Raw genomic sequence first — 21,264 nt, forward strand, 5'->3', positions numbered from 1 at the left:
AAATAGGGATTATGGCAGCCTATTAGAAGAGTCATGCACAGTTCCACTTTGATGAATTTGCATTGAAGCTTACACTGATCTACACCTTGGTTTGTATGCATCCTAACATAATGGTCCACTGTACTCACAAAACAAAACTTGGAAAATAAAGCGCCTGTCACAATAATAAAGTTACACTGTAAAAGTAAATAAAACTTTACATGAAATACCATTTTCTTCCTCACTTGGACTGGTGTGATGTGCAAAACAAAAAATGAGTCCCTCAATGTCACAATGGTAGTTTAAAAATTACCATCATGATCATTTTATTATCAAAATGCATTACATCTCTTGGTTCTTAACACTTTTGGAGGGGAACAATTGAAATAGTTACTACAATGATTGGTGTAAAAATAAAAATAAAAACAACAGTATGATCTTTACAAACAAAAAGAGAACGCAGTGTCTGGTTTTTGAAGAAACAGATCCAATGGTTAACTTCCAACCTTCTGACATAGTTGGTCACCTAAACCCTGAAAACATTATTCATGCAATAAATTCAGTGAACTACATGTTGTTCTCCATACAATATATCACATTTCTTCCCATACAAGAACACATAATCATACATATTGTCGTAGGTTTCTTTTAGGCCTTACTTATTACATTTTAAGGTGCTGGTTAATAATGAGTCAGAACTTTATGTTTTCAATCTTTTAAAAATTCCTGTAACATGAGTCCCTTTTATGTTATAGGGGGGGGGGGGGGGGGGGGGGGGGGGGGGGGGGGGGGGGGGGGGGGGGGGGGGGGGGGGGGGGGGGGGAGTAGGTGTAGTGGAAGGTGGGGTGCAGTCTCATGACTGGCCGATCCAGAATAAAAGTCTCAGAGGGAGGAGTAGGCGACTCCTGCTGCCGCCTAGTGGTCAGCTTAACGTAGGTTTGCGGTCTCACCAGGTGGCCAGGAGAACACTTCTTTCTGTGGAAATAGAAGGAGCTCTTACAGGAGAATAAAGCAGCTTTATTTAATCTAGGTTTTATAAACAATCCAAACACTCCTTCAGAGATCCCTTTCCTGGTTTTATTGGTCATACGGAATGCAAGGACTGGAAAAAAAACATACATATATATTTAAAATTCTGCAGGAAAAAAAACATTCAAACCCAACATTTTTACTCAGAATTAAAGTTGGATTATTCTCCTCTTATTCATTCCTGCATTCCATCACTATAATATATGATTAATATAAATTTGGAGAAAATAAAAATTATTTATAACTGTTATGACAAGATGAATGCAGCCAAATGTGGGGAACATAACTGGATTTCAAATTTATTGGAAAAACAAGAATGCAGCACCATGAATCATAAGACTTGTATGTCTTAAGTACAATATCAGAGGTTTACAGCAAAATAGTCCTAATGTGAAATCAAAACAGTTCAGTGGGGATAGGAGAACAGAAAACAAAACATTGGATCCAACGGAGGACCTCAAGAGAAAAGGGCTGTTGTCATGTTTAGTGAGAGAACACGGAAGCTGACATTGACATGGAATGATCCTATCCAGGGAGAACCCTTCCTCCCCACCTCTCTAATTCATCTTTAGAACGGATGATTAACATGTGGTCTTTGCTTGCATCATTTCCAAATCAAACACTTATTTACTGCAGCACAGACTCGGCCCCTTGCCAAATCAAACAAGTAACATTGACAAAAATAAAATAAAAAAATAAAACAATTTTTGCTTTCAGTTACATATGTATTTCTCCAACCTGGGACCATGGCGAGAGGTACGGCTTTTAGTAACTTTGTACAGACATTTGTGTGGAAGGTTTTACTTTCCGACATTATTGAGTCTGTTTGCACAGTCCGGCACATGAGGAAACATGGGAAAATTTCAAGTTACATGTGATTTCTTGTTTTATTAGAATGTATCAACCCAATCGCTTTTTCCACTGATTCTGTAATGTCCAAAGTCAAAGACTAGCTTTGTGCAGAATGTGGTCATTTGATTTTTTTTTTCTGAAAAGAGAGAAACAGAACAAAAGAAATAAAGAAAGGAGAAATTCTTAAAGAAGTTCTTGCTCCTCTTAGGTCTGTACATTTTCCCTCCCCAAACTCTCTGCTCCCCATTACAACGCAGCTTTAAGGGGGATCGCAGCACGTGCGCGCACACGCACGCGCACGCGCACGCGCACACACACACACACACACACACACACACACACACACACACACACACACACACACACACACACACACACACACACACACACACACACACACACACACACACACACACACACACACACACACACGTCCTAAAAGCTTCCTGACTGTGTCCTTACTCCAGGTCCCTGAAGGGGGGAGTGCTGGAACTGACTGAGAGTTGTCCCCCGCTGCGGGTAGTGTGTCGGTCCAGTGGCCGACAGCAACCTGGAGCCAGCCTGCAGTGCCGCCTGGCCCGGGCTGCCAGACTTCAGGCCACGAGATACCTGCTGCTGACATTCTCTGGAGGCCTGGGCGCCCGAGTCTATCTTAGTCTGCCCGTGGGCCCTGTGTCCCGGGGTGGGAGTCCCTACCAGACTGCTGATGTTCAAAAGGCTCGCTTTTAAGGGGTTGCTGTATCCATGACCTCCATCCAAGTTACTGCTGCCACTTTTCTGGTTTATAGAGCACACTGACTGCCTGGAGTCTGAGGAGGAAGTGGGGGTGGTGGTGCCCCCGGGATAGGAGGATGGAGGGTGGTCCTGCAACACTTCAGCGTGAGAGATGGAGAGGCGTGGGTAAAAGCTCTGGCCTGATGATGGACTGTAGGAACCTCGGAATGGAGAGTTGGAGGTTTGCTGAAGGAACGACGGGCTGTCAGTCTGCCGGTGGCTTTCTGATGACTTGAACATACAGAAAACACACACACACACACACACTCAATCTTTGGTGTAGCATAATTCTAAGGCTGTATTTATTGTTATGTAGAAAACATGGTATTGGTATGAAACATTCCCATGGTTACAAAATGCAAGTATTATATGGTACAAATTATCAATGAGTTTAATTTACAAAGTAAATAAATATGCATCTTGTGTTTGTGGGACTAAAATCAATGAATATTGAAAATATTGCTAAACTATAAACCTTTTATTTTATACTTCTGTCTAATTTATATTATATATACACAATGTTCAAAAATGCAGGATTCCAACTCAATTATTATTGAGTTCATGTAAATGTTATAGTTTAGAAAATGCTTATAAATTCTATGGCATCCATGGCATCAACTTCAAATGAAAAATGCTGCCAAAATGCATCATATGATCATTGAAAACCAACTGAAATGTTATCATTCACTGGCCATTGGCTACCTGGTTTGTGTACACAGAGGGACTGTATCCATGTGGACTCTTCATGGGAGAAGCCATGGATGTGGCATGTATCTCATTTCGATCTGTATCTGAAAACACAAAAAGAGGGGTCAAATCCAGCACTAGAAAAGATACTCATCATCAGGAAAGTTAAAGCATGAAGATAGAAATTGTTTACTTATACAGTGAGGAAAATAAGTATTTGAATACCCTGCTATTTTGCAAGTTCTCCCACTTAGAAATCACTGAAATTGATAAATTGTCATCATAGGTGCATGTCCACTATGAGAGTCATAATCAAAATAATCCAGAAATCCCAATGTATGATATTTAAACAATTTATTTGTATGATACAGCTGCAAATAAGTATTTGAACACTTGAGAAAATCAATGTTCATATTTGGTACAGTAGCATTTGTTTGCATTTACAGAGGTAAAATGTTTCCTGTAGTTTTTCACCAGGTTTGCACACACACTGCAGAAGGGATTTTGGCCCACTCCTTCACACAGATCTTCTCTAGATCGTCAGGTTTCTGGGCTGTCGCTGAGAAACACAGAGTTTGAGCTCCCTCCAAAGATTCTCTATTGGGTTTAGGTCTGGAGACTGGCTAGGCCACGCCAGAACCTTGATGTGCTTCTTACAGAGCCACTCCTTGGTTATCCTGGCTGTGTGCTTCGGGTCATTGTCATGTTGGAAGAGCTAGCCTCGACCCATCTTCAATGCTCTTTCTGAGGGAAGGAGGTTGTTCCCCAAAATCTCGCAATACATGGCCCTGGTCATCCTCTCCTTAATACAGTGCAGTCACCCATGTGCAGAAAATGTAGGTAGCATGATGCTACCACCCCCAGGCTTCACAGTAGGGATGGTGTTTTTGGGATGGTACTCATCATTCTTCTTCCTCCAAACACCGTTAGTGACCAAAAGATTCTATTTTGGTCTCATCTGACCACATAACTTTCTCCCATGACTCCTCTGGATCATCCAAATGGTCATTGGCAAACTTAAGACGGACCTTGACATGATGCTTGTTTAAGCAGGGGAACATTCCGTGCCATGCATGATTTCAAACCATGACGTCTTAGTGTATTACCAACAGTGACCTTGGAAACAGTGGTCCCAGCTCTTTTCAGGTGATTGACCAGCTCCTCCCATGTACTTCTGGTGATTTCTCACCTTTCTTAGGATCATTGAGACCCTGTGAGGTGAGATCTTGCATGGAGCCCCACTTTGAGGGAGATTGACAGTCATGTTTAGCTTCTTCCATTTTCTAATGATTAATCCAACAGTGGACCTTTTTTCACCAAGCTGCTTGACACTTTCCCCGTAGTCCTTTCCAGCCTTGTGGAGGTGTTTTGTCTCTAGTGTCTTTGGACAGCTCTTTGGTCTTGGCCATGTTAGTAGTTGAACTCTTAATGATTTTATGGGGGGACAGGTGTTTTTATGCAGCTAATGATCTTAAACAGGTGCATCTAATTTAGGATAATAAATGGAGTGGAGGTGGACATTTTGAAGGTAGACTAACAGGTCTTTGAGGGTCAGAATTGTAGCTGATAGACAGGTGTTCAAATACTTATTTGCAGCTGTATCATACAAATAAATAGTTAAAAAAATCATACATCGTGATTTCCGGATTTTCTTTTTTAGATTGTGTCTCTCACAGTGGGCATGCACCTACGATGAAAATTTCAGACCCCTCCATGATTTTTAAGGGGGAGAACTTGCAAAATAGCAGGGTGTTCAAATACTTTAATAACATTTTCCACAAAAGTTGTTAAAAAAAAATATTCTTTTTGGTACATCAGAGTTGTAGCTTTGTAAAGCCAATTTCTCTGCAGGGAGTCCTAACGTTTCTAATGCCGTCATACCAGATTCCTTCTCTGTAGAGCCATCACTTCTCTTGTGAATCCGCTCCATCTTGATGCTTCTAAGCACTCGCTCCAGGACCCCCTGTCCTTCCCTTAGACGTTCAACAGTAGTGGGGACCATCCTTGGAAAACAAAAATGTAAAGGTTATTTGCCAACTCTGATCAGGACCAAATCCTGAACATAATATTAGACAGCTTTAAAAGCATGACTTAAGAACTTCCAGGCGATGGGACACATAGTAAAATATGTCTTAAAGGGGTATTTTGCCGATTTCAATCAAGCTCTCTGTCATCTTTGTGTAGCCAGTGTGTGCAGGTTAATGGTAAGAGGAACGTAGCACAATATAGATGTTAAAGCAGTTATGATGTGTTCTATGTGACTATAACATTTTTTGGGGTTAAAGTCAACAATTAATTGTGATAATTAATCGTGATCACAATATTGATTAAAATAATTGTGATGATCATTTTGGCCATAATTGTGCAGCCCTATGTTTAAATTTAGTGAGCTATCATTCTGGGCGTCTTACCACTGATTGTTGCTGTCCTGGCATCTGGACTGCAGTGAAGAGCCCTGGTGGTCTGGAGGACTGACTTCCTCTATTTGTGGGATGGAGAAAGTGTGTGTTGAGGAAGAGAAGGAGCTGTGCTGAGAGGCTGGGGCCTGCATCTGCTGATGGCAATGAAGATGATGGGAGTCTTGGCTGTAGTGGGAGCCAGGCCTGATGGGGGTAGCACCAAGAGACAAGCCGCTGCCGGCTGGGTCTGAGTCACGGCCGCTGCCTTGCTTCCTCTTGCGGTACTCCAGCAAAGAAACCTGAGGCAGCATAGGGAGGAGAGGTGCTATTAAATACCTGTTGTTGAAGGACTGACACAGTCTAATGTAAATGTTTAACATACAACTTCATGTCATTTACACTGATGCTGAGCCGCTGACTGAATCACATCATTCACCAAAACTGCACTAAGTGATGACTGCATGCACCACACCAGAGAATACTCACCTGGAAACAGTATTTACAACTAATCAATGCAACAAAATGAAAAACCATGGAAGTCGCCTTTGACATGAAAATTACACTGTATCTCTTTTTTGATCCATTCCATTAACACACACGTAGTCATGAGAAAAGCTTGTAGCCTACTGTAGATTACTGTTTGTTCTGAATGTTAGTAACATACAGCTTTGATAAAAGAGCAGGCATCTTTAAACGCACCACACCATATGCAACCACGCTAAAACAACAACTACACAAACACTCATATAAACTTTACAAAAAGTTCAAGCACACACAAAACATATACACACACTTCAACTATTAACAATGAATGAGAGCACTCATCCCAGCTTAATGTCATCATGACACAGAACAGCCTTGTGGGAGTAGGGAGGGGGGTATATGAAAGAGACAGGGGAGTTGGGATGATGACCACACAGTCAGATACTGGTGATGGATGGATCTTTTTGCAATAACATATTACATAAAGGGGAATCTGCAGAAGGCAGCTGTGTGTCACAAAGACTGGAAGTCAGAGTCTGAAATAACCACCAAGCATCAAGTATCAATGATGTCTTCATTGGACACAACACTATAAGTGTCCTGCTAGACATGTCAGTAGCTTTTTTGAGTTTGTTTTCAATGCATCGGACATAAATTCAGTATTTGTTTGTTGTTAAAGCTTCCTATAAATCAGGTCAAACCAAAGCTATATTTGTGTATCAAAAAGCTTGCCTGTTCCCATTTACCTTCAAATTATGGTTAATTGCACTTTTTTATAGCTGGGGTCATCACTGGTTTTGGTAACATTGTGAATGATTAAAAAAAAATTGCTGAGATGAGAAACATGCAGTAGGTTAGTCAAACATTTAAAGAGAAAAAAAATGTCAATGGTAAAAGTAATACCCAAACTGTCCGTTATAACCACCCATGTTTCGATGTTTGGCCTACTGTAGTTACACTAGTTTTTCTGTGCAATAAGGAGCTAGTGGCATTTCAACATTTCAAGTGCACTCACATTGGTTTTACCCAAATATGGTGGTTTAGAAAATATTGCTCATCTATTGGCTTGTTTACTGCTAGTGTCCAGTGCCCATTTTCAGCAATGTTGCCACATCTCAAGATCTCAGCAATTACTAGGGTGAGTTTAATGTTATTATAACTGACATAACCAATGGCTGAGGCTATAAAAATCACATTTAGATTGCAATAAACCATAGTTTCTGAGTCACTTAGGTTAACTTTTAGACCAGATTGTACACAATGCTATTCTGTTGCTGGACCTAAGCTGTGAAACCAATTGCCACAATACATTAGAAATGCCCCTTCAATTACTATATTCAAAAACAGGCTCAAAACCCACCTATTTACATTGGCCTTCCAATGTACCACTGAACCACTAATTTATTTTAGCTGCTTTGCAAGTGGGAATCTTAATAGTGGACACTTTGTAAGGACAATTGTTATTTGTTCCTATGAATTATTTAGTGGGCATATATGAAAGAACCGGTATTTTATGTTAAGCTTATCTTCACTCAGGAAATCTAGCCTGACCTGTCTGACATATGCTGAGTTCTGAGTCAACAATGCTATTGTTTCAGCCCTGACATGTACAGGACTATGTGATGTGACCAGCTGTATATACATGTTAGTTCAGTTTAACATTACATTTGCCTAGTGATAAATACATTACAGTGCAAGAAATACATCCTTAATTTAACCTGAGAGCTGGAACTTCCCATGTTGCCTTGTGATAGTGCTTATAGTAGAGGTGGACGGACCGTTGATCAAAGTTTGTAAAGAGCCATGAATGATATACTGAAAAGAGACATGGGCTTCTCACACCATCATGAGAATTCATGAACCATCTCACCTTGTGTTGAAAGCAATGGATGAAGCTTAACACACTTCAATGAATTTGACCAAAATGGCACAACTTAAAATTGCTGCTCAAAACTATAGAGTCGTAATTCAATGCAGGTTTGGAGGAGGGGAGAAGACGGAGCGGTCGGAGCATGGGGTGGTTGTTGTATGCAGATGCAAAGAAACAATATTTACATGCACACTTCTAAAGATGTAGTTGTAGGGAGAATATTCACCATATTTTGTACTGGCTTGTATTCACTTCTTACAGCTATAGCCTGGTAATCTGGCTTCCCTGTCAGCAGACTAATGGTATGCTGGTTGGCCCTCTGCCTTGGAAGAAAAGTGGAAGAGAGACTTGGCAAAAAGTTTCAAGGAGCAGCGAGGGGGAGGAAGGGGACTGAGGGAAAGGAGGGGGAGGGAAGGGGGGAGGAAGGGTCAAAGCTACAGAGTCGTAATCATTTCAGATAAAAACATAAAATAGTTAAATATGTTTTTAAATGGCTGTTGCTTTTGAATTTGACCCCCTGACACAAGGGACCAATTGATATATTTAAGACAAAGTCAACGAGCAAACACAGAGCAAGGGGAAAAGCACATTATGAGGTTTGGCTTTTCTGTTTGCACATATCACACTCAAAGTCATTCGTGCTTGAGAAGAACAGATGAAACGCTGAAAAACTACCCGATTCAATTTTTTTTCACATTCTTATCATTAAGATGTGGAGAACTTGCCTTCTTCTTTTGTGGTGGGTTGCTGGTATGAGGAGGTGTGCAACTATCCGGGTAAATTCCCCCATAGTGAAGCTCGCCGTATGGTGACATGGAACCGGGGCCCACATCTCCCTGCAGCCCCTGACCGCTTACGGAACTGTGAAAGGACTCTGCTGGGGAAAAACCACCTTCTGACTGGGAGAGGTGGCGGTCCATGGCCACAGGGTTCCCCAGATTTGCGTTGAGTGGCGAGCAGGTGTATATGAGGTTAAACTCTGTCCTGAAAGCCTGCTCCCTGTTTTGGGAGGTTAGGTCTGAGGAAGGACAGGACACTGGGTTAAGGGAACTGTTCCCTACAAATGATGGGCCCTGGGAATCGTGGCCTGAAGGGCCTCCAGGAAGGGAAAAGTCCTCTGAGGTCACAGCCACAGGGCTCTCCAAGCTGGAGGGGAGTGACAAGTCAGGGAACTGAGGCCGAGGGATGTCAAAGTCCGTCTGAAGACATGGCTGAAGAAAGAACAGAGGAAAAAATTCATTATAAGCATTTGAGGAACAAGTCAGCCGTGAATAGAATTGTTTGCATCAGCAATTAGGATTAGTAGTAGAGAGATAGGAACATACCTCAGGAGAGATGGACTCTGGGCCGTGAATAGGAGATGCCTCAGGGGATGATATGTTCTAAAGAGAAAAGCAAAAGTTATTAGAAACTTCATAGTGTCAATCACAAATGGTGTGTCCCAAATATTAATAATTTGATTAGGACAGTCTTCCCAGGCAGATTAACAGCAAATTAGGTTTTATTGGTATGTTGGTGTTAAAGTCTATCAGTTCTCATCAGTGTTTAATTTAAAATGAAGATGTAATTACCTCACTCTGACCAAAAGGTTAATCTACTTACAAACAGGAGTTTATCTTCAATGATAAACAATGTTCTCAAGATATAATTTTGAATAGCAGAGTCACGTGATCGGCTCAACAGAGATGGCGGCTTAAGGTATAGCTCCTGGTCCAACCTTGCCAAATAGTTGTGTTATTTGGTTCCAGCTCCAATATACACTTTGTGCTGGAATATTTAAAGCAGAATGGCAAACAAGGACAAAACCCACACTTTTTAAGAGCTGGAGTCATCAGATATGGAGGACAGAAACCAAAGATGCAACATGTAAATGTGCTGTATTTATATAGCGCTTTTCCAGTCTTAACAACTGCTCAAAGCGCTTTTACATCTACAGGGAACATTCACCATTCACACACATTCATACACTGTGGCCGGGGCTGCCGTACAAGGTGCCACCTGCTCATCAGATAAACATTCACACACATTCACACTCCGATGCGCAGCACCGGGGGCAACTAGGGGTTCAGTGCCTTGCCCAAGGACACTTCGACAATGACTGCAGGGGCGGGGATCGAACCACAAACCTTCCGATTGGCAGGCAACCACTCTGCCACTGAGCCACAGCCGCCCCAATCCGCATTGTGGGGCGGAAAGAGGGGACAGAAGGCTCTAATGCTATTCAATATCTCTCGCGCTTTCTGCCTAAGTGGTTCACAAAATTGACAGATGCTCAGATCGAGATTATAAGAGCCCACCAAATTTGCAGTGATAACCCAAAGAACAACTCTTCTACTAAAATCATGATGATTTTTAACATTGCTCTACCTGGCAACAGTGGAGATCTAAAGTACTTTTACCTCCGCTGGGGATGATAAAGATTACGGGGGGCGGGCTGCGCCCCGTCCTCTTGTTGCCACGGAGACGGCATGCACGTTTTTGAATGACAGATCTGTCCTTTAGTGCTTTTTGTTTCTTTTGTTTGTTGATGAGAAATTAGTATATTTTAATTTCAATTTAGTGTGGAATCAGTTGCTGTAGCACCCAGGTAAGTATGGGCTGCTGTTGTCAAATCTCGATCACAGACCTATTTTGAGAGTTAGCCTTCCGGCTATCATGGGCTAGCAGCTTGGTTTTTATAGATATTTGGTTAATCCCACCTGTAAGAATTATTCCTTTTTCTAAGGTAGACAAATCTTTTTCCAGAATAGATTTTCTTTCTTCATCACCTCAATTATTTAATTCAATTGATAAAGCAGTGTTACTTCCAATGGCATTGTCTGACCATAAGGGGGGGTTCTCTGCGACACCACCCTAGCCTGTCTGTGCTGCTAGGTGGCGCTTTAATACCTATTCACTGAAAAATGAATCACTTAGTTTATAGCAGAATTCCAGATATTTGCAGACATTAATGTTGGCTCTGTAGAAGACCCAAGATATTGTGGGACGCAATAAAAAGTTTATAAAAAAAACATAAAAACACCATACTATTCTGCTTTCATGCGCAGAATGCTAGATCACTTCAACTACAAAACCTTGAAGCTAACCTCACCAGATTAGACCCATTGGCGAAAACTAATTTTACTGACCAAATAGCCTTGGACCGATCAATAATCAAGAAAGAAATAAACAACATTCTGAAACAGAATTCTTAATTTCTAACTATTACAACAAGACATTATTATTTTATTCCTGCTATTAAATCTGTGGTGGTAATTTGTATGAATCAGTGGTTACTGGATAAAACCCACTGAGACAGCTGGTCGAATCAGCGTGACTTGCCTCAATTATCAGCAGAGAAATACGCTAATTTAGACAAATTGTTCACTTTAGAGAAACTAAGGTTTGCTGTCCAGAACACGCAAAAGGGAAAATCACTAGGCTTTCATGTGAACCCCCCTGGAACTGAATGCAAAATTAGTGAACTCTGACCACACAGGATTAATTTAAACAAGACTGGCAGGATATTTGTTAGACGTCTTCTCCACATGGTTGATGCGGCAATGTCACTTCTTCCTCTTGTTGCAATGAAAGCCTTAAATAGGCTCGAGTGGTCAGTTCTATGGTCAGTCTTAGAGGTGATCGGCTTTGGTAACACTTTCATTAGAATTAAAGTTATGTATTCTAACCCCTCAGAGTCTTAAACAGACGCACCGCCTCCTCTTTGTTTCCAGTTTCTAGATCTTCTCGACAAGGCTGCCCCTTGAATCCTGCAATATTTGTCCTCTCTCTAGAGCCTCTGGCTCAAGCTATTCTCCTATTGATTATGGTGTCATCAATATGCATTTGTAATACACAGCATCACCTCACTATTTGTGGATGATTTATTTTTATTTTTTTAGAAAACCCCTCTCAGTCTTTTCCTCACCTACCATTATGCAAGGAGTATGGCAGCTTATCAGGCTTTAAAATAAACTGGTCAAAGTCTGCACTGCTTCATTTAAATGATCCTGCTCGCAATTCAATCATCCCTGCTAATATCCCCATTGTTAAGCAGTTTAAATATAAAATATATGAGGGTTTCCCTTGCTTAAACCAGATTGTTGAGCATAACTTTTCTGTTTCTCTGAACGTTTAGAAAAATATGGAAAAATGGATGGGTCTCCCCATGTTTATTCAAGCCTGTATCTCTGTGGTTACAATTACCCAGGGTTGATTTTGTGAGCTCCATGCTACCTCTTTCCTTTCTTCTGGTTATTGCCATTAATTACAACACTGGAAGTTTACAAGTAAATTCTAGTATTTTAAATTTACGATTAATTGTGATTAATCAAAGGCCATGACAGTAGTTAAGTTGATTACATTTTATTTTTTTATCAATTGACAATCCTAATGTCATGTGAACTCTGACCGACAAGTGTCAGAAACTGTATATGTGGCTACTTTTTGACTTTAGTGCACAAAGTTTCTTCAGCCCCTTTTTATCTGCGTTTCCACAGCAGTCTTAAGACCTGTGAAAATTAGGCAAATTAGTCCGTTGAGGCATAAAGCAACGTGACAGGATCAGGGCTGCTGGTGTTGCAGGGGTAACACAGTTCAGTGTGTCTGCCTGTTACATAAAAAACACTTTTGGGAAATGTTAAACTGGGGAATTTGTATCTTGCATAGGTGTGATTGGCAAAGGACACACACACACACACATGTATATACATTTAATGAAATACAGTTCAGTGCAAACCGTGCAAAACAGTGCACATTGAATAACTACCTATCCTTTTAGGAGGGCTTTATACCGTTAGTTTGTGGGCAGTTGGAAGGCTTAGAGTTACTGAATGCATCTGCCAGACTGTTAACCTGCATACTTAGCATGCCTTCTTTATGAGATGTGTGTGTGGTGATTTAGCAAATACAGGCACTTTAGGTTATAGGATTTTAGGCAAAATGAAACCTCTTTAAACTGATTTTTATCTATCTAAATATTTTCTTCACTCTGTCCGGAAACAACAACTAAAAGACCATAATATTTGAAAATATACAGATCTTTGCTGGTTTCTCCAAATACTAGAGGAAAAATGTGTATTAGCATCACTTACTAAAACAAACTGTTTTAGTTGAAGTCCACACAACAATATTCCGGTTAGCTCTCATTGAGATCGAATGAAGATGAAATTCGCCCTAATTGGGCAAGATGAGATTTTTGAGATTGGGCTACTAGCTCCGAAGATAATCACCGTAAATCTCTCACTTTCTACTTCGCTCCATCGCTCCCAGTTGAGGCCTGTTGAGCGGCAATAAATATCAAAAGTTGTTTTATTTGTATGGATCCAATATATAAACATAATATCTCCATACACAGGATTTAATTGGTGACTAGTCTCACTTTGTCCCACAGCCTAGTTAAAGTAGTTAAGATGTGTGTACATTGTTTCTGTTAATAATGTATTAAGTGTCCTTTTAATTATAATATTCAGATTTATAATAAATAACTGAACATGCACATGTATTTTGAGTTCCATTAAAGAGGGGTGAAGGTGGGGTCACATTTGAGCATTTAAAAATGTACTTGAAAGTAATGCATTAGTTACTTTCTAAAGTAACTAGTTACTTTTATAATTTGTAACTGAGTGTCTAATTTAGTTACTTTTTGAAAAAAGTAACTATTAACTGTTAGTAATTACTATTTAAAAGTAACTTGCCCAACACTGATTGCTACAGTATTGCCACAGAAAATATCGCGATACTATGGTGTATTGACTTTTCCCTCACCCCTACTGTAGATGTTAGCTAAAACACAAATTATTCAGCTCTTCTGTTGCAGTCTTTCCTGTTGTTTTTACAACCACGCCCCCAAGGCAAAATTTCGCTGGCCAAAATTTGCAAGGTGATTCGCTGTGTGGAAAACTACCGTAATGGTTACCACTAGCTCGTGATTCAGCGAGGATTATCCCTTCAGACCACAGTAGACTTAAGTGGACTCTCCATCCAAACCCCCGACTGAACCTTTGTCGGCCACAACTGCCAGACTCTTACAAGTACTCACTGTCTCTGTCAATCACTTGGTAGCTTTGAGACAAAGCTAGTCAGCTGTCATCGAATGCCAGCTAGCTTCCGTTAGCTTTCACAACTCAACTCGCCCAGCACATCTGTACGCTGTAGAGCTCTTTTTCCCAGCCCAAGCAAATAGCGTAGCTACAGCTAAAGTTAGTGTGGGCCACTACCTCTCTGCACTGCCAAAAATTGTGCTCCCAAAATATTCCTCACTGCAACTTCTCAAAATCATCTGCTACATTGCTCAAGCTTTCATTGCCAACATATAATAAAAACAAGAACTGCACGCAGTTACAATGGGGTCCAAGCCTCCCCGCGCAAGTCGTCCCCAGCGACCCGGGGAAATGTTTTAACCTTCTGGGCCCTGAGGCCATTTTTACAGTTCATTTTCCGTCTGGATTTATTTTATATAAAATCTTTTAAAAACATCAACCTCGTTGTCTACAGTCAAGACATGAACATAATTTTTTTCAGGAAAAACTGGGTTATTAGCATATTTGGGTTGCAATGAGGTCACTTGAATATTAAAAATGGTTGTAGGACCTTAAAGACAAATAAATAAATAAAACGGAACATGAATCTTCCAGATCTGTATTGATATCACAGACAAATAAGCAAAACCTAAGCCATTTTACTCTCTAAAACACTTCTCATATATCTTGGGAGTCACACTGTGAAGAAATAATAATTCTAACTTATACAGATGACAAAATACATACATTTAAAAGAAAAAAAGTCCAGACGCTTTTACCCTCATGACATTTACTCATGCCAATAATCAACATAATAATGTCATGTTTATTGATATTACACCCACAGCAATGCTACACAAGCATTTGTGTGTCTAAAACAGTTCTCCTAAATGCAAAAATAAACATTATAAACATTATAACTCATATAAAGCACATACCATTTACATTTCTTCAAAAAAGGCCCAAATATATATCATATAATATAAATATACGCCAAATCTATAACCAGTGAGGTCAAATATATAATATCTAATATATATATACGCCAAATCTCAAACCAGTGAGGCCATTATGCTCTATAAAACAGTAGATATCTTATTATTATCAGTTTAGCATCTTTGATTGCATAATAGCCAGTTCGACTGGGGAGTATTGGCATCTTTCAGCTTCCATACTCTTTGAATGTTGTTGTCTCCCATATATGGGCAGGCTGCTTCCTTTTTTTCCATACGCACACACACACACACACACACACACACACACACACAGAGGAGACACGGAGCAGCGAGCTAGCGGCATAAATGAGCCGAAACGCGATGAATTATGGACATTAAGTGGATATATCTTGGACGTAATGGTTAGGATTTAAAGCTCAACAACCCCCCAAAAAGCTGGAAGTTCCAGGCTGGATAGTAAATCACCTGTAGAGGCTAAAAGGACCAGGAAAAGACATCCATAACCGCTAGCTCGTTACCTTTCAAACGCAACCATTGGTTAGTCAATCGCTTGTATGGTTAATTAATTATTAAACTATGAATCAGAGGTGCTGTTTGCACTCGTGGGCGAGTGTCTCAGGCTCAGAGGGTTAAGTTGATTATAGCGCCCCCTAATGGCCTACCTTTACCAAATTTGGTGCAGAGCCTCCGAGCGGCATGCCAAACAATCATCACAAGTTTGGTATTGATAGCAGTTATTGTGGCGGAGATACTGCAATTGCAAATTTCCCATTTAAATCCAATGAGCGTTTTGACAAAACAAATACACGTTTATTATATCGCCCCCTAATGGCTGATCTTTATCAAATTTGGTACAGACCATCAGGGTGGCATGGTCAACACAGCCCACAAGTTATGTGTTGGTCCCATTTCATTTGTCCGAGATATGATATGCTCTGTGTTTGGTAGCTTACTACAGAAAATGTGTCTGGTCGTCAAATGCGCACACGTTAACGTAGCAAAATTCTTTATACAAATTTTTGTCAGGGCCATCTGGAGATGCTACAAACAAGGTTTTGTGCAGATCTGTCGCACAACCTAGGACGAGTTCGTAAAAGTTGCTTTTGCACTTGTCGCAATATTGCGAAAATAATTTTTATATGTGTAATATTTGGTTGGTCTGGTCAGTTACCCATTGTACATCTACTCTGTTAATTTCAAGTAATTCACTTTAGTGGAAGTGGTTAATCCAGACATTGGCCCATAGGCCACGCCCACTTGAACCAATCAGTACCCCACTGTAGGGACCACCTCAGGAGTGGGCCTAGATGGTATGAGCGGTTCATAAGATATAAACTTTTTGTATCTTTAGTGCCCCCTAGTGGCCAATCTTGAAATTGGTTTCAGAGCCTCAGAGGGTCATAGCAAGTAATATTCCAAAGTTTGGCTTTGATAGAATTCATTTTGGCCGTGATATGGCAAAGTCTGTGTTTTCGCGTAATATGCACAATTTGTATTCTATAAAAAATCTTTATACAACTTTGTGTCAAGTCGGTCTGAAGGTGCTATGTGCCAAGTTCCGTTGCATTGTCTAGGAGGAGTTTGAAAAAGTTGGTTATTGATAAATCACGATTTTTCATGCATAAAAGTCTAGGCGGAAATGGGCGCGGCTATATCAGGAGATTCAGTAGGATCCAGGGAACGCGTATATAAGGTTTTTTAATATCCGATGTACGGTTTGGGAGTTATAGGGTCAAACGTGTTTTATTCTGCTATAGTGCCACCATCACCTTGCGATTACTGCAGTGCACGCATCCTCGGGCTTGGACCCCTAATAAAAGCATTGTGTCTCCCGATTTTGAAGTACACCATCCCGTGGGGATATTTAAATCCAATTCTTTAACCCTGAAGGCACCAAAATGTTGTTGATGAAATATGGAAAAGGTCATGAGGCTTCTGGGTATTATTCTATGCTTATTCAGACCCTGGGGAATGGAGCCTGGTCAGCCCACAGGAAGACATGACAAAGGGATGTGAGCATTTTGGATGATGGAGGAGTGAGACAGAATTTGAAGACATTTTAAAACTACAGTGGATATAAAATCCAGGTATTTGTGATGTAAAAAAATGAGACGAACGATAAATAAAGTCAGAACTTTTTCCACCTTTAATGTGACCTGTAACGTGAACAATTCAGTTGTAAACAAACTGAAATCTTTGAGGGGGGAAATTAAAACCTACAATAACATTGATGCATAAGTGTGCACACCCTTAAACTAATACTTTCTTGAAGCACCTTTTAATTTTATTACAGCACTCAGTATTTTTGGGTAAGAGCATGGCACATCTTGACGTGGCAACTCTTCTTTGCAAAAGAGTCCAAATCTGTCATATTGTGAGGACATCGCCTGTGCACAGCCTTATTAAGATCACCCCACAGCTGTTCATCTGGATTCAGGTCTGGGCTCTGGCCGGGCCATTCGAAAACGTTAATCTTCTATTGGTGAAGCCATGCTTTTGTAGATTTTAATGTGTTGTCATGCTGAAAGGTGAACTTCCTCTTCATCTTCAGCTTTCTAACAAAAGCCAGAAGGTTTTGTGCCAAAATTTGTTGGTATTTTGAACAGTTCATAATTCCCTCCACAGCTGAAGAGAAAACAACCCCAAACCTCACTGTATGTCACACGATGTGAGGGTGTGCCTTGTTCAGTTCAAGATCATCCATCACTTCTATTGGACTCCCTCCAGATTGTTTAGACTTGGATTGAAAGACACTCCTAATTGTTGGAAATGTAAAACAGAGGACGGCCAATGACTTCATGTCATATGGACTTGTGAGGTCCAGGAATTTTGGATTGATTTACATGATGTTGGATTGCAGGGACCCAGGTTCCATTTAGAGAAAAAACACTGAAAACTAGGGCTGCACAATTAATCAAATTTTAATCACGATCTTGATTTTGGCTTCCCACCTTCAAATTTGCGTAATCGAACGATTTGTTTCTAAATGCGTCATTTCATAGAACGCTGACTTTTCTTGCAAAGCCCATCTACCGCTCCGTAAACCACCGTCTGATCATGAGCCAGTCAGTTGTTCCTTTTACTGCGCAGCTTAGTTTCTAGATGTAGACAGTCACAGAGGACAGCGTAACGTGGGGAAAATTCAACAGATAGCAGTAGGTTATCAAGTTGGTCTCAAGGTTTACCAGTTTACTAGTAAACGCAACATTTTGTCCCGTTTGTGTTGTTTTCCAGACAACAGCAGTGACCAGTGCTAGTTGGTGCTAGCTGGTGTCTGTTAGCTCACAGGGCTCTAGGGTGCGAGTAATATTTTTCCTCTAGGTCGCATCCGCTGCCTCTCCACAAACGAAGCAATGTTGTTTATATTGATAAGGTTGAATTTTACGTAACATGACCCATTTCTTCTTTCTTCCTCTTACTTTCCGCATTCATTCACACAGGCTCCCCAATAGAGACAGAGCGGCAACAGCGCCGGTGTCAAGCTTCTGAAATTTGGCCACAGTTTAAATTGTCATTAACACAGCTGTATATTGTTAAGCATGAGAGGCAAACTTGTATTTGTACCAGTGTTTCCACTGATAACTGCTATTTCGGCCGCCAAGGCAAAAAAAACAGAAGAAGTTATTAAATACAACTGACTTCAGTTCGTAGAGTACAGCGTGTGAGACAGAGCCCGCTGGACCTATTCATAATTAGTCAGCAGTCACTCCGAGTATGTCCATCACACGCCCCCTCTCTTCCTAGCTCTTTTAATCAGTTATTGTTGAAAACAAGTGAAGGAGCTTTCACAGAGATACACATTTTATTTTTATTTTTATCCTAGGCTATATATTTCAGATATATTTTCATTTACATGTGTTGCAGCTGTATGTATGTACAACATACAACTTCAACATAAGAGGAATGTAGCACAATATGGATGTGAAGGCCGTTATAGTCTACGTGACTATAAAATTTGTTTAGGTTAAAATCAATCAATTATCGTGATAATAATCGTGATCACAACATAGATCAAAATAATCGTGATTATCATTTTTGCCGTAATTGTGCAATCCTACAGAAAACCAATGGAAAATAAGTTTTCAAACCATCACCACTCTATCTTGCTTGAGACACACGTCTGCAGACTGCAGTTCATAATTTAAATTTTTCTAAACCGCAACTGGCCGGCTAGGGTCAGAGGTCTCCAATGCGCCTGCTCTACGGGACATACAGTGCGTAAGCAGTGCCGGTCTTCTGGGTCATTTTTGGCTCCATGGTGGCTTTGTGTGTCACTAAGCAACTTTCTTTAGAATGAAAAGGGCTCCTGCCTCGTACACTGTACTCAGTTCATGTATTTAATGACAGGCATGAATCTCTCTCTTTCAATCAAAGAGAATTGTTCTTAGAACCCCTTGTTTGTTTCTAAAGCAATACCAGAGTTGAAATGCAGAGGATAATTACACTATGAGAGCATCTGTCTCCACAAAAGCATCTTTTGAGTGTTTGATGATAATTTATTTGTGCTTTAAAAAGCAACCGCTGTTAAACAATCAGAGAATTACATTTTTATTTCTCTTATTCACAGCTCCGTTCTTCAGCTCTCTCTCTCTTCACTTGCCTTAGCTTACAGCACAATGACTCTGCAGCTGGCAGCTCCGTTGGGCTGCTTGCTCGTGGAATTGTGTCTCTCTTTACAAAAAAAGTGGAAAAAAAAGGCGACAGTAGGGAAGCCAATCGCAAAGCCCAATTTTACTTTTAATGTCATTTCCACTTGCAGGATTAACTAAGTGTGTCTTCTTCTTCAAAAAAAAAATGTTCTCCCTTCATCGGAAATCAATACTAGAGTACTCCCTTGTTTTATGAATAAAGCTATCGATGAGATTAGGGTTGGGAACCTTTTGCATCTGAACCACTATCAGTACCGATACCTGAAACTCGGTTTCCGTTACACAACGGTACTTTCTTCGGTACTTTTGCCCAGAAATTTAAAAAAATGATTTCAGTTGTACAAATAATTCCAAACCCATTTATCATATTTCCTTAGAACATTGTTATTTATTTAGAATATTTTAAACTGAGAGAAATTTAATAAAAATAAAAACCCCTTCCTCTCTCCTCCCAAACCCGTCCCTACAACCTATTAAATTATATAGTTGTACAACTTTGTTGAATTTGACAAATCTACTACGGTCATCCGCATAAACCCCACCCCAAAGGCTCCTGAACTTTCAAAAAGTACTGCCCTCAGATCAGGTATTTCTCTTGGGGGTAAAAAGGCCTGGGAAAAAATCCCCGGAACTTAATTTGTGGTCAAAACGCAAGTTCATTTAGAAGGTTTCATGTGAAGGTTCCTGCCGTCAAAAAGCGGCTAATGCCAACCTTACACCAAATGACTCTAATTCCACTGTTGCAAACAAATTTCAAATTATCTTAAAAAAAAAAAAAAAAAATCATCTTGCTAGAGTTGTCTCAATCGTTTGCCGTGGGGCTGAATGATATTGTGTTTTAGCATTGACATTGCATTGTGCGCATTGACCGTTGCAATGTTGACGCTAACAATATTTTGCCGCTCGATAAAAAAGTAAACTTTCACTTTCTTCTTTTCATGATTATTACCTGCCGACCCTTCCCTTTTAAGACAGACGGCCATGTGGGCAACGTGTGTTTGTGACGTTAGTCCGACGGGGTTTTATTGTCATGGGAAGTGAGGCTCTCCGTGTGTAGAAAAGTACCGTAGGCGGCAGCTGCCGCTGACACAGTGATGCACAGTTTTCGATGGGTAGTCAGTGAAGCTAAAGTAATCAGTGTTTTATGTTTGCTGCAAATACAAACTAAATGACCTGATTAATGCAACATAATCACAAAGTCTTCCAGCCATTTCCCCCGCAGAAAGCTGCCACGAGCCAGGCTAAAGCTAATATATTTAGCATAAAGAAACAAGGCGTCCGTCCATCCCAACTAACATTACGGTTTGTAACTGCGACTCTGGAAACATAACAATAATCTACAACAGAAGTCTGTGTCTGATCTAACGTAATTTAAACTGATTTAATTGTTCTCGGATGCACAGAGTTGGCCGCTAGTGCGTGTGACATGCAGGTCTGATCAATATATCAAACAAACAACTGGCCCTGCTAGTCAACCACAACCTTACATTTGGAGGAAACAACATGCAGTCATTGTCATTACCTTTAGCCTGGATTGATAGTACTATATGAATACATGCATCTTCAAAAATTACCTTTTCATATATA

General features: G+C 40.4%; 1 protein-coding gene across 5 annotated transcripts in view; it reads right to left on the bottom strand.

The window, feature by feature from the left end:
• Nucleotides 1-1,002: 1,002 nt before the first annotated feature.
• setd5 (SET domain containing 5) overlaps nucleotides 1,003-21,264 on the bottom strand; it is a 62,876-nt gene continuing 42,614 nt past the window's right edge. For 3 of the 5 annotated variants that reach the window (XM_034868183.1, XM_034868182.1, XM_034868181.1), the window contains exons 19-25: nucleotides 9,399-9,455; nucleotides 8,799-9,284; nucleotides 8,300-8,392; nucleotides 5,733-6,019; nucleotides 5,203-5,324; nucleotides 3,337-3,425; nucleotides 1,003-2,865 (exon numbers count right to left, since the gene is read on the bottom strand). In XM_034868183.1, coding sequence (XP_034724074.1) covers nucleotides 2,296-2,865; nucleotides 3,337-3,425; nucleotides 5,203-5,324; nucleotides 5,733-6,019; nucleotides 8,300-8,392; nucleotides 8,799-9,284; nucleotides 9,399-9,455 — 1,704 coding nt within the window. In that variant the 3' untranslated portion in view covers nucleotides 1,003-2,295. Of the gene's footprint in view, nucleotides 2,866-3,336; nucleotides 3,426-5,202; nucleotides 5,325-5,732; nucleotides 6,020-8,299; nucleotides 8,397-8,798; nucleotides 9,285-9,398; nucleotides 9,456-21,264 lie in introns of those variants that run through there. The other 2 variants (XM_034868184.1, XR_004656180.1) reach the window with 2 other exon arrangements.

The sequence above is a fragment of the Etheostoma cragini genome, chromosome 4 (assembly GCF_013103735.1).
Source record: "Etheostoma cragini isolate CJK2018 chromosome 4, CSU_Ecrag_1.0, whole genome shotgun sequence".
In the NCBI taxonomy this organism is placed as follows: Eukaryota; Metazoa; Chordata; class Actinopteri; order Perciformes; family Percidae; genus Etheostoma; species Etheostoma cragini.